At 43.2% G+C, this 12410-nt stretch overlaps 1 protein-coding gene and 1 long non-coding RNA gene across 4 annotated transcripts in view; one reads left to right on the top strand and one right to left on the bottom strand.

The window, feature by feature from the left end:
- Positions 1-12410, bottom strand: part of Ankrd55 (ankyrin repeat domain 55) — an 87199-nt gene that overhangs the window by 18354 nt on the left and 56435 nt on the right. Inside the window, exons 7-8 of one of the 2 annotated variants that reach the window (XM_028784159.1) lie at positions 7469-7653; positions 165-332 (exon numbers count right to left, since the gene is read on the bottom strand). In XM_028784159.1, coding sequence (XP_028639992.1) covers positions 165-332; positions 7469-7653 — 353 coding nt within the window. Of the gene's footprint in view, positions 1-164; positions 333-7382; positions 7654-12410 lie in introns of those variants that run through there. The other variant, XM_028784162.1, reaches the window with a different exon arrangement.
- The window catches only part of LOC114635685, a 28648-nt gene that overhangs the window by 8853 nt on the left and 7385 nt on the right, over positions 1-12410 (top strand). The window contains exons 2-3 of one of the 2 annotated variants that reach the window (XR_003713512.1): positions 7592-7714; positions 8346-8443. This is a non-coding gene — a long non-coding RNA (uncharacterized LOC114635685). Of the gene's footprint in view, positions 1-7036; positions 7715-8345; positions 8444-12410 lie in introns of both variants that reach the window. The other variant, XR_003713510.1, reaches the window with a different exon arrangement.

The following is a 12410-nucleotide window of genomic DNA, read 5'->3' on the forward strand; positions in this document are numbered from 1 at the left end:
ATCTTCCTCTCTCTCTCTCTCTCTCTCTCTCTCTCACACACACACACACACACACACACACACACACAACCACACATTATTATTATTGCTGGGTTTACATGTTAGTGGTTTATAAAAACTTTAATGTTGTAAATCTTTGAGAGGAAGACACTAGATACACTCACCGGCCTTCTCGGGAAAGGAGCCGGACACAGGCCGTGTGACCACAGTACAAGGCGTAGGCCAGGGGCGTGCTCTCGTTAATGTCTCTCAGGTTGCTGTCCATGCCCAAGTTCAGCAGTGACTGGACACATTCAGCCTTTCCAGCAGCTGCGGCCCAGTGCAGGGGCGTCCTGGGGGAATGACCGAGAAGAAACACAAGGGGCTGAGTCAGAGCCTTCCAGGCTGTTTAGCCATGGCTGGCTTCTAGCCAGAGTCAGGTGGTAGGAGGACAATCCCCTTGCTATCTGTAGTTTGAAAGAGAGCATATGGCCCCAGGATAGGGATGAGAGGGTGTGTGCAAGAGGCTTCCCTCCACCTCCATGCGGTCTCTCTGCTTTTCCTGAGAATGTCCTAGAAGAGGAAGTATGAATGGTTTTAAGGTTCTTTATACACAGCACCAACTGCCTTCAAGGAATGCTGACTCAATTTACCCTCTTATACCTGAGTCGAAGTATGCCACCATCTTAAAATCTTTACTTGGATTTCCCCATTAAAGTCACTCTTAAAGCCTTTTGTTTACTTTTGATTTTTTTTTTAAGGTAGATTCCCACTGTATAGCATGGACTAGCCTTGAATATACAATCCTCCTGCCTCAGCCTCCCTAATTCTGGGATTATAGGCATGTGCCACTATAGACAGTTTCTATTTTTCTATTAGAGTATTACTGTTTTTCTTAGTAATTTAAGTGGGCTATTTACATATTAAAGATACTGATAATTTATAGGTCACCTATACAAACTGCAAAAGTTTTGTTATTCAATCTTGTTTTTAGTGATTTTACCATAAAATAGAAACCATTCACATTTGATTACATTTCATTTTATCTCTTTCATATATAGAAAGTACTTTCTTAACCAGAAGACAGATAGTCACCAACACTTAATCATGTTTTTTTTTAAATTGTAAAAAGAGTGTTTTCTTAATAAACTAAAGAGGACTCAGACAACAGGAGGAAATATTTACAAATCACATGTCGAACAAAAGGCTTATAATTAGAATGTGTGTCAGCTTTCAGAGCTGAACAACAAGAAAACAAACTCACTTGAAGAACAGCAGAAGATTAGAATAGACATTTCACCAAAAAAGATGTGTGGGTGGTAAGACACTCAAGAAGAAAAGCTAAAGGCTCAGAAACACTTTGTCAAGGCAGCATGGTGGCACACACCTGGAGTCTCAGCATCCAGGAGGGGAAGAAGGAGGATTTCTGTGAGTTTGAGACCAGCCTGGGCTACATAGTGAGTTCCAGGACAATCTGCCTGCCCTACAGAGACCCTGCCTCAACAACAACAAAATTATCATTAGGGAAATCCAAATTTAAATGGCAAAAAGATTTCACCTGCCTGTGTTTAAATGTTTAAAATAAGGCATAACCCCAACAAGGCTTGATAATCATTGACAGTGGTAAAAACGTAGAAAACCTGGAACTTGCCTACAATCTTAGCAGAAGTTTTGCAGGCTTAACACATCTCGAATATGTGACCCAAACATCCCCACTAGTAGAGAAATAAGAATTTGGCTCTCAAATGTTTATAGCAACTGTACCATAACTTCCCCAAACTGGAAGCAAGCCACCCTTTCTCCACGGGCCAGTGGATAAACAAATTGTGGGTCCTTTATACTGTGGAATATGACCCAAGGACAGACCCAACAGGCTGCCAGTGTGCGTGTGACAGTTGAGATGAGCCCCCAGTGCATTCTGCTAAGTGATGTGAGCCAGTCTCAGACCTTCCCTCTTTTAAGGACCTGAAATCTGAAGTGCTCTGAGCACTGACATGTTGGATGTCACAAGGGGAAAATTCTATATCTGACCCTGTGTGACCAGTCAGAGCTGCAGTTCAAGTGCACTTAGGATGCTGTATAGAATTACCTTCAGGCTATGTGTTTAAACACATTTTGTGTTTACAACTTGGTTTCATTTTAAGATGTGTCATCATATTCATGAAAATCTTCCCAAATCTCAACAATTCAGAAATCTGAAATACTTCCCATCACAGCATGGTGGCTAAGGGGCAGTCAACCTACAGTCATATGTATATGACATTCCAAAAAGAACAAACTATAGAGAGAACTAGCCTATGGTTGCCAGGGCTTAGGATGGGAGCATATGCCGCCATAACAAGGCAGCATTGAGGTTAATGGGGTGGCTCTGGTTTTTGTTTGTGTTTATAGATAATCTATGCAAGTTAAAACCAAACAATGGGATTTTTTTTTTTTTGGTGGATATAGATTAAAAAGAAAATCTGTAATTTCTTTCTAGATTTATTTAGATTAAAAATAATAAATGTGTTTTGGCATGGTGCTCACCTTTATAATTTCAGCATCCAGGAAGACAAGGCACTATGATTGGAAGTTTGAAGCCAGCCAAAGTTATATAGTAAATTCCTATTTCTGGGTATGTATGGTATATGCTTTTCTAATATGTGGTCCATTTTTCTCAATACCATTTACTAGTGTGATTGTATGTTCTTCTCTCTCTCTGGCTTTTTTTTGAAGATAGAGTTTCTCTGTCTGTAGCACTGACCATCCTGGAGCTCACTCTGTGGACCAGGCTGGCCTTGAACTCAAAGATTAGCCTGCGTCTTCCTCCCCAACTTCGGATTAAACTCATGCACCACCACTGCCTGGTTAATGTGACTGTTTATTTTCCACTTTTCCTCTGTCCTCTATTTAAAGGCATGGTTGGCTTTGTCTTTAACCTTCGGGGAGAAGCGTGGCAGGGTAAACATGACAAATGTTTTCCTGCTTCCAAAAGCCAGGCTCAAAACTACGTGCAGATCTGAAGCAAAGGCAAGTTATTTAACTGCACATAGAAGGGAGTTGGACTCCCCAACCCTAGACAGAGAGTTCTCCTCCAGATATGACATGAGGGTGATAAAGCACTGAGAGAATAGTTCTGTAGTAGAGCATTGCGTACCATGTGCCAGGCACTGGATTTGAACCCCAGTACCATTAAACACTGATGTTGATTAGAGCATAAAGGCCTACTGGGCTAAACAATAGGTCCCAGAGCTCAGCTTCTTCAGTGGAGCTAGTGGGAGGGAGGGGGCCTGTCAGAGTGATGAGTCTAGCCAATGGAACTCCTTGCAGCCCACGATCACCATGCTCCCATGACCAGCCCAGAGAGGGAAGCCTCATCAGATCTGAAAGGACAAAGACATGTATCAAGGGGGTCTTCTCTTACTTCTAGTCTTATATATTTTGGTATTGTGAAAATTCTATAATCAACCCAAAGAGATGGATGTTAAGTTTTCCACTGTCTACTTAGATGATCAACATGAGAAATCACAGGGCTGGTTTGATAGCTCAGTGACAATGTGCTTGCCTAGCATACTGAAGGCCCAGGTTAAATTCCATACTGGAAAAAAAGGGTTAAATTATACACCATATAATTGTTATTATTTCTAAGAATCTTGGTTGTAACAAAGCACTCATAATTTATATGGTGACTATTCCACTCTTTTTCTTGGATGCACTTTACACTGCATGGAAGGAGAAAATGAGAGCGTTTTTCACTTACTGGGTTGTTTGTACCTACAGCACATAGTGCACCACCTAAGCTCCGTAGGGTCTCTGCTAAGCAGTTTTTGAAAGGATGCTTTGATGATACTACCCTCTTTATTATCTTAAGAACAAAACAACTCTGGGAAACAGTGTATTGTGATTTTTCAAAGCTCTACGAGATATGAGAATTGGGACAGTTCATTTGCTACCCTGTTCCAGGGTGTCTTTAAGCCTTCCAGTGTGCATCAGAACCTTCCATTTAAAGCAGAAGTTTTGGGGCTCTGTGGCTAAGCTAACATATACAGAGAGTTAACCTCTGGATGGGGTTGGGTACAGCAAGAGTGTTGTATCTCTTCAGAGTGTATTAATTGTATGCTTATCCTTAGCTGTAGCTATAGGTTGTTCTGTGCTCATGTGTTTTTGGACTTGTTGTAGACTTCAGTTGCTTGGAAATTTCTATCAGATCAGAGGCGATGAGTAGCCTTGGCCATTAGGCTTTTGGAAAACACTGTGGAAAAGGGCTAGACACTTGAATCTACTATAGCTTTAGTCAAGATTGGATAGGTCATCTTTTGGGTTATATAACGTTACACTGTCAGGCTTTGGATTTTTTTTTTGGGGGGGGTGGGATTAGGAAGGCATAGAGATGTCATTACTATGAATGAGGTCTCCCTTGCAGAGAATGACCAAGCTTCCTGTCTCTCAATCAGGAAAAGAGGCAGTCCTGGGGCAGCAAGGAAGGGCATGACCATGGCAGGCTCTCCTTGTTCTAGGGCCAGGGTTCTGGGCATGATGGAGAGAGCCAAGCAGCCCTCAGGTGTGGAACATTTGGAAGTGGTCAGAGAAGGGCCTTGGACCTGAGTATCTTGGTGCATAGTGTTGCCCCTTGTCCCACATACTCTGATTGTGTTCTTTGTCTGTTAAATATCCCTCTGCCCTTTATGACGTCTTGGAGTAGTGATTTTCAACCTACCTAATGCTGCGAACCTTTAAAACGGTTCTTCATGTTTAGGTGACCACCAACCATAAAACTATTTTTATCACTACTTCATAACAGTTTTTGCTACTGTTATGGATTGTAATGTAACTATCTGATATACAGGATACCTGATATGTAACCTCAAAGGGGTTGTGACCCACAGGATGAGAACTGTTGTCTTAGAGGGCAATTTCTCATCAATACAGTGATACACTGTACACTACATCGGAATATGGCAGGTAGAATTTGTTCCATTCTACTTCAGACAATATTTTACATGATGAGACCACATAGATTATTCTCTCTATTTAGAGGAACAATTGTTAATAAATTCAGTTGATAGAGGGTTGAACACTGATCTAGTCAGGCTTACCAACATACAACAATTCATCTTGAAGGTTTGTGAAATGAATCCTGCCTTACATTTGCTAAGACCAACTGCTTTAATTCCTCTGGCCATCCTGAAAGGGGTGTGGAGAAACAAGAGGAACAGATTGACAACCTTTGGTTCACATACTGAGAGCCTCTGTGGCAAATCTGTGACACCGGTTCTGAACTGTCTGAGCTACAGTTTCTTTCCTATCTTGAGGCTGCAGGATCACTCTCAGGCACAGCAGGCTGGCCCCAGCCATTGCTAGGAAGGGTGAAAAAGTCAGGACCTGTGCGTTAAGGCAACTGAGCAGAGACCATCATTGGGCGATGCGGTGGGCTCTGGGTAGGGAGGGATGATGGATAGGGTGTAGGGCTGCTCCAGCTCTCAGTAGCTAAGGGTTGATTTGTGAGGCCTGTAAACATCCGTGGAGAATTCCCAGAAATATACAGGGAGGAGTCTCTGATAAAAGGCTGTCCTCCCTGAAGAGAAACGAGTTGTTTATTGAAGTGAGTTATGACTTCATAGACTGATGACATTTGGGACATTTAAAACATGTGGGCTGCTTCTGCGGGTATTTGTGAGATGGCATTAATCTTCAGCGAGTACTATCATACTAAAAACACCATAGATTATGTGACTTAGCTTTTCCCCTACATCTATTTATTGTGTGTGGGTATGTTCGTGTGTACCAGGACACTTGGATGGAGATCAGAGAATAACTTTGTGTGACTCTGTTCCTTTCTTCCATTATATAGGATAGAGTTAACTTTATCTGACCTGGTGACAAGCACCTTTATCTTCTGAGCCATCCTGTTGGCCAGTTTCTTTAAATGGGGTGTTTTTGAGACACAGTCTCATGCTACAGCCCATGCTGCCCCCCAGCTTGGGAACCTCCTACTTCAGCCCCCCAAGGGCTATGGTTTCAAGGTGTACCACCATTGCCTACTTTCTGATGTGCCTTAATATATATAGGCAGATGAGAACTCCACATTTTCTTTCACTCTTCTTCTTCCTCCTCCCTATTGTAAATTTTTCTCTTCTTCCCCTAAAGTCTTTTATTTTTATTTATTTATTTATTTTTTGGAAAATCTTTCGCTAGAAAAGAAGGAATGAGATCAAGAGATGCCTTAAACTTGTGATGATTTTTGAACAGTTCAGCTATTAACAGAAACTCGTGGTTTCATGGAGAAGACAGTCTCATGTTCAACGTGAGACTACAAGATGGAGAATACAGGAATGGCTTAGCCAGTGGCTTGGAGCCTCCTGGAGCCCGAGTGTCCCTTCTCACCCACCTAATCGACTGTATTGATTTTCTTCTCTAGGCTTGCTTTCTTCCCTGAGGCCCAGGATAATGGTTGTGGTTCTGCAACACGGAGAGAGAAGTCTGTTCTGTGCTAGTTCTAGCAACTTTTGAAGTAGACAAACTCCCTTTCATCTCCTGATTGTTGAAAGCATCCTTTTCTCTTTATGGGTCTCCTACATCTCGCCTCATCTTACTGACATTCCTCTTTCTTACAGTCTCAGGATCAACACCTGCTCTTAGGAAAAAGTAGCCTTCAGCCTTAATTAAAAGCATCAGGTTAACCAATTCCAGCTTCTGAGACCTACATGGAACATGAGTCACTCCTCCCCAACACACACACACACACACACACACACACACACACACACACACACACTTCAAGATATCAAGGGGAGGTGTTCTTGTGGGACCTCAAAGATTATGATATACTTACTTCTCACTTTAATAGAAAATGCTAAATACATCCTCAGATAGTTTGTAATTCTTACACGTATTTTCAATAGTTTTGCTTATTGTTGTTGCTTTTTTTTTCTTACATTTCTGTGGGCCCAGTGCCTAAACTAGACAAAAGTTAGTAAGCAAGTCATTGTAAGTGATAAGAACTATATTTACAAGATGCTAGTGCAATCCTTCACTGAGTTACAAACATGCCCTATGACAAACCATTTTACCTTTCCAGACCCAGATTCCTTTTCCAGCTGTCATCAATGACTGAAAAGAAAATCCTCATTAGTAAGGTCCAGGTTTGAATTAAAACACCTCCTTAGACTTTGGAAAAGAAATCATGGCCATTACAATATAACTCAGGAGAGAAGAAAATACGAACTCCATTAAGAACCAAGGCCCATAGCTCAACAGAAAGTCTTCTGAGAACACTGCCTATATTCAGTGGAAAGTGGAAAATCTGACAGCGCTGTAGTCATCTCTCTCCATAACAATGATTTTTCCTCCTCTTACTAAAATAGTGCAAGGCTTGTTATCACAGACACATGTATTACCAGCAATGAGGATATAGTCGGAAAGGATAGCGCCTTCGACATCTTTATTTTATGATTAACATTAGGAGAAGATGACTGGTAGTTCCCAGCACTTCCTGAGTTGCCATGGATACCTGTCATCCACATCCAGAGCCTGCAGGTTACATTCAGGGACCTTGGCCAGATCTTTGATAATGTCACCAAAACCCGAAGCTGCAGCGATATGGACACACGTCTTTCCACTCTCATCATCGTAGTTGATAATGGACGGGCCCTGTCGATGGCTCAGAATGATGGAACACAGAATTCTATTTCCACTCTGCAAAAGAAGCCAGAGAAAACCCACCATGAACAACCCTGTACATGTTCCCGTCTATACGGTGAGAAAGAAAGAGGAGGAGGAGAAGGGGGGGGGGGGGGGGGGGTGGGAGAAGGTGACAGAGAGAGAGAACTTTTAAAAGAGAGAGGATGGCTGAAAGGAAAAAAAAAACAGAAGGAAAGAATCAAAAACAGATTGGTCAATTCAAAATTTCTCTCATCAGAGGATGAGGACTAAGAGACCCATCTGCTTAATAAATACCAGCTTGTCAAGTACTTGTAGGCGTGACCAACGCTTTGACTATCCAGCATACTGATTGAGACTAAAGTTCACACTTTAGAACTACATAAATTATCCCTCCAAAAGTTGTCAAAAAATTATCTCATAATGTTTTGTGATCATGGATACAGGCTTCAGAGGATGAAAAGTATAAAAGGAATGAGCTTCATGATCATGTGGTCTGTGGAGAATTTGACTATGATCCTCCCCCCTCCCCCCACCCCTCTCGTGGCTTCTCAGAAGTTCAGGTAACAGCTTGGCTTTAGTGAGATGAAGCGTAAATGTGATTCCATTTTGATTTTTCATCTGCTCTCCTGAGGCCAGTACAGAAATCTAATCACAAGCAATGGGGCCTCCTACGATTTGTGTTTAATCTCTTCAACAAATTTCCATTTATCTCAATTCTCTGCCAGGAGTTTTGTCTGCAGCTGGGCCTAATGTCTTCCACGCCTAGTGAACTGACGATGGACTTGCCAGGAAACATCAGCTGGCGTCAGAGCTAGCCTGACAGGTGGGTCACCTAGACAACAAATTCCTTGTTAGATCTGTTCACTTGACTTCCTCGTTTCAGGGGACACAGGGGTGTGAGGACATTTGTACACTTAAATTCAATAGTAACACAACAATAAGCAATGATACAGAGAGGCAGAAAAAAGTCTTGTTCCTCAGCCTGCTATGGTGAGTTTTATTTATTTTTATTTTTTTATATATAATTTATTTATTTATTTTTCAAATTGTAGTTTATACTCATTCACACAGGGGTTATAAACACAAAAAGGCAGGCCGTGGGAAAGGGAATGACACTGGAGCGTGGGTGTTCAGGGGGAATACAGATATCTTTCAGAACAGGGTATGGGCTGGGTGAGGGTTCAGGGAATAGGTCACTATGACTCTGCCTATGATTCACTTGTCCTTATCTAAGTTGGTAATATCTGCCAAGGCTACCTATTTACAAGGTCTATGACTACTCAGGCTGATAAATTGTCACAAAAACTGCCTGTTTACAATAGCTTATAGCCATCTGTTTTAGTGTTTATCCACAGAGACCCAAGACTTGGTGTTAGTATACAGGTATGACAGGCCTATTGCTGATTTTAGGCCTATGGCTGATTTTAGGCCTTCAGTGTGTAAGCAGGGCTGCCCCTGACATCTCCTCACTTCTCTAAGTATAGAAGGGCTGTGGCAATTCTAATCTTGCAAAGGTGGGGATAGAGGCCTGACCTCCAGTAATTGAAGGGGACCTTGTAATGGCTTCAGTCCCCCTGTTGTTGTCCAGTGAGGCATGAGGGCCATACCCGTCCCTATGTCTTTTTCCTAGAGAGGGGATACTTTCGACATCAACCCCTATGCAGTCAGGTTTGTCCCTCAGGGAACCCAGAGAGATATTTTTAACTTTTATTGATATTCCCTTGCAGTGCTTAGCCTCGAAGCCTAAGCAAGAATTCAGGTCGCCTGTCAGAGGATACACCTTACATAGGAGACTCCTACCACATCTCCAGATCCTCTCAGGTGCCCAGGATCTGTCCTGAAAAAGGCCTCTGCCAGAGCAGAGGGCACTGGCACAGGCTATGAAGGAGTGGGCTCCTGACACATGCGTTTGGGGGTTAGAATTGTGTGTGTGCAGGCTTCATTGCCTAACGTGACTTGCAAATTTCAAGGTGGTGACCATAGAACATCGTATCTCTAGTACCCTCCTGGACCTTGGTCACACAGCTGGGAAGTAGACCCTGCCTACAAAGTGCACGGGCCTCTTCCTCTCATATGCCCTCTTCCTACTTCCTTTCCCTCTCTCCATCCACCTTCATTCCACAGGACTTGGCTATAAGTTGGTGTGTGCCTGCCTCTTTGATCACACAGGGGCGTTTATCAATTTTTCTAGAGCCTTTCACATGACGTGAAGGATTTTGAAGGATCTGGGACACAGTTGAAACGTCAAGAGACTTTTTTTCTTGGAAAGTACCAGCTCCTAGAAAAGGAAAACAGGCAAAAGTGCCTGCAGGGCAAATTTGTTTTGTTTATGGTTTCCTGGAAGAGAAAGGAATTCAGGTTGCCAAGGTGATTCAAAGGGCAAACAGCCCTGTGCAGCTTCCCCTCTTTGTATTGGAGGGAGCATTAATGACAGAGGAAAAAACAAAAGCAGGCCCCGCACCTCTGCTCCTTCTCCTTGCCCGACCCTTGAGCAGCCACTTGCCTAGGGCACCTGTGTCTGCCTCTTCTAAAAGTCTGACCAACTTGTCCCACAGGTCTTGGAGGCTGGAACACTGTAGACCACCACTCCCAGTAACCTTAGACCAGACATCTTACCCAGCTCTGCACTTCTTTCTCTGCCTTTTGTTGGGGCTTTTCCAAATAATTCCTTTGCCTGCTCCTGGATTTCACATATAACATTATTATTTGTATTTCACTTTGCTTTATGAGTTTTCCTCAGAAATAATGGTGCGCATGGAGAGAATGTGTACTGCTTAGTCCTTTTTGACACCGCTCCTGACACTGATCCTAGGAGGTAGCTACCATTATTATTGGCACACTGGAGAGGTCAGAGAACAGAGGCAAAAGGGACTAAGGAATCTGCTCTGGATCACAGCTAAGGATTAGCTGAGCCACGATTGACTCTGTAGAGTTTACATGCTTTGATCTTTGAGGAAAGGATCCTGTAGGTTCACTCTGAGGAAGCCCAAGTGAAAACTGCTGATCAGACCTGCCACGTAAGTAGTCCTGATGAGACTTGACAACTGAGGTCTAAGTTAATAGTAGGCATTCTTGAAGTCTCTCCTAAGGATGTTGCCATGGTGACCCTCCTGAGAATTTAGGGAGCCCCGGAGCCACTGATATATAAACCAGGTCCAGGGATGATAGTCTCGTGTTGACACACAGCATTCCCCAACTAGCATTCTGGATGGTATTAGCCTACGGGAGGCTCAGACAGTGGGGATGAGGGAGATCATGAGACCAAGACACACTAAGAGAGTAGGAATGCCCAGATGGGGCCATGGGAGGAACAGGGAATGAGTCTACATCCAGTGGGGAGCTGATTAAGCCAGGGAGTAATGATAGCACATAGAGCCTGTTCTTGAGCTCTGGGATGCTGCATTGGGAGGCTACACTGGGGTTGTGGATTGTTTTTGTTGTATTTATTTGTTTTGCTTTTGCTGGTGGGTAATGACTCATGTGTTACCTTCATGTCCTCTGAAAACTGTTGTGGTCTAGTTGTTTTCTATTTACCCTGTGTGAGGAGAGAGCACAGGAGAAGAGCCTGACGCAGACGAAGGCTTGCCAAGGAGAAAGCTGAATAGATAATTGTAGGAGGAGCTAAGGTGGGAGGAGTAAAGAGAGGAAGAGGAGGAGTTGGGAGAGGAAGAGAAAAAAGGAAGAGGAGGAGCTAGAGAGGGCAGAGATGTAGGAGGATGGAGAACCACACAGGTATGGAGAGCACTCATGGGGAACAACTTATAAGCTTATAATTAGGTTAGCTAATTGGGATACAACTCTCTTTGTATGGGCATCTTGTTATTAATCATTATCAAACATATAAAGCCTTTGATTAATCTATAAGAATTAGAGTCTCATTTTCTTACTGGGCCAGCATAGATGACGAAATGGTCTGGGCAATGCCCTGCGTTGTGGAGACAGCGTGGAAGATTGGCAGAGCCATCTCTCACGCTGGCATCTAGTGGGTGGCAGGGCTGGTGTTTCTGGCGGGCCGGTTCTAGCTGCAGTGCACATGACCTCAGGCCGAGAAACATGGCAGCTGGGGTAGGCAGAGCCACTGCGGCTTAGATAGTCGGCCTGAACCAGAGGACAGTTTTAAATAATTACCACAACAGATAATAATGTTGCTTATATGTGAGAAAACAAAAGCAAAATTATAATTTCCTGATTGAGGATACATTTTATTTTAGATGTCTGTCATGGTTTGAAGGAGAATGGCCTCTTTAGGCTCATATATTTGAATGCTTGGTCCCTAGTTGGTGGAAATGTTTTAGAAGGATATGAAGGTGTGGCCTTGTTGGAGGAGCTGTGTCACTGGGGGAGAGTTTTAAGGTTTCAAAACCCAAAGCCTGATCTAGTGTATCAGTCTTTGTGTTTCTCCATCTCTCTCTCTCTCTCTCTCTCTGTCTCTCTCTCTCTCTTGCTCTGTCTCTCTTGCTCTCTCTCTTGTTCTCTCTATCTCTTGCTCTCTCTCTCTCTCTTTCTCTTGCTCTGTCTCTCTCTCTTTCTCTGTCTCTCTGTCTCTCTCTCTGTGTCTCTCTCTGTCTCTCTTTGTCTCTCTCTCTCTCTCTGTCTCTCTCTTGCTCTGTCTCTCTTGCTGTCTCTCTCTCTTTCTCTTGCTCTGTCTCTCTCTCTTTCTCTGTCTCTCTCTCTTTCTCTGTCTCTCTATCTCTCTCTGTCTCTCTCTGTCTCTCTCTCTCTCTGTCTCTCTGTCTCTCTCTATCTCTCTCTGTCTCTCTCTGTCTCTCTCTCTCTCTGTCTCTCTGTCT

This window comes from Grammomys surdaster, unplaced genomic scaffold (assembly GCF_004785775.1).
Source record: "Grammomys surdaster isolate TR1022 unplaced genomic scaffold, NIH_TR_1.0 99, whole genome shotgun sequence".
Classification (NCBI taxonomy): domain Eukaryota; kingdom Metazoa; phylum Chordata; class Mammalia; order Rodentia; family Muridae; genus Grammomys; species Grammomys surdaster.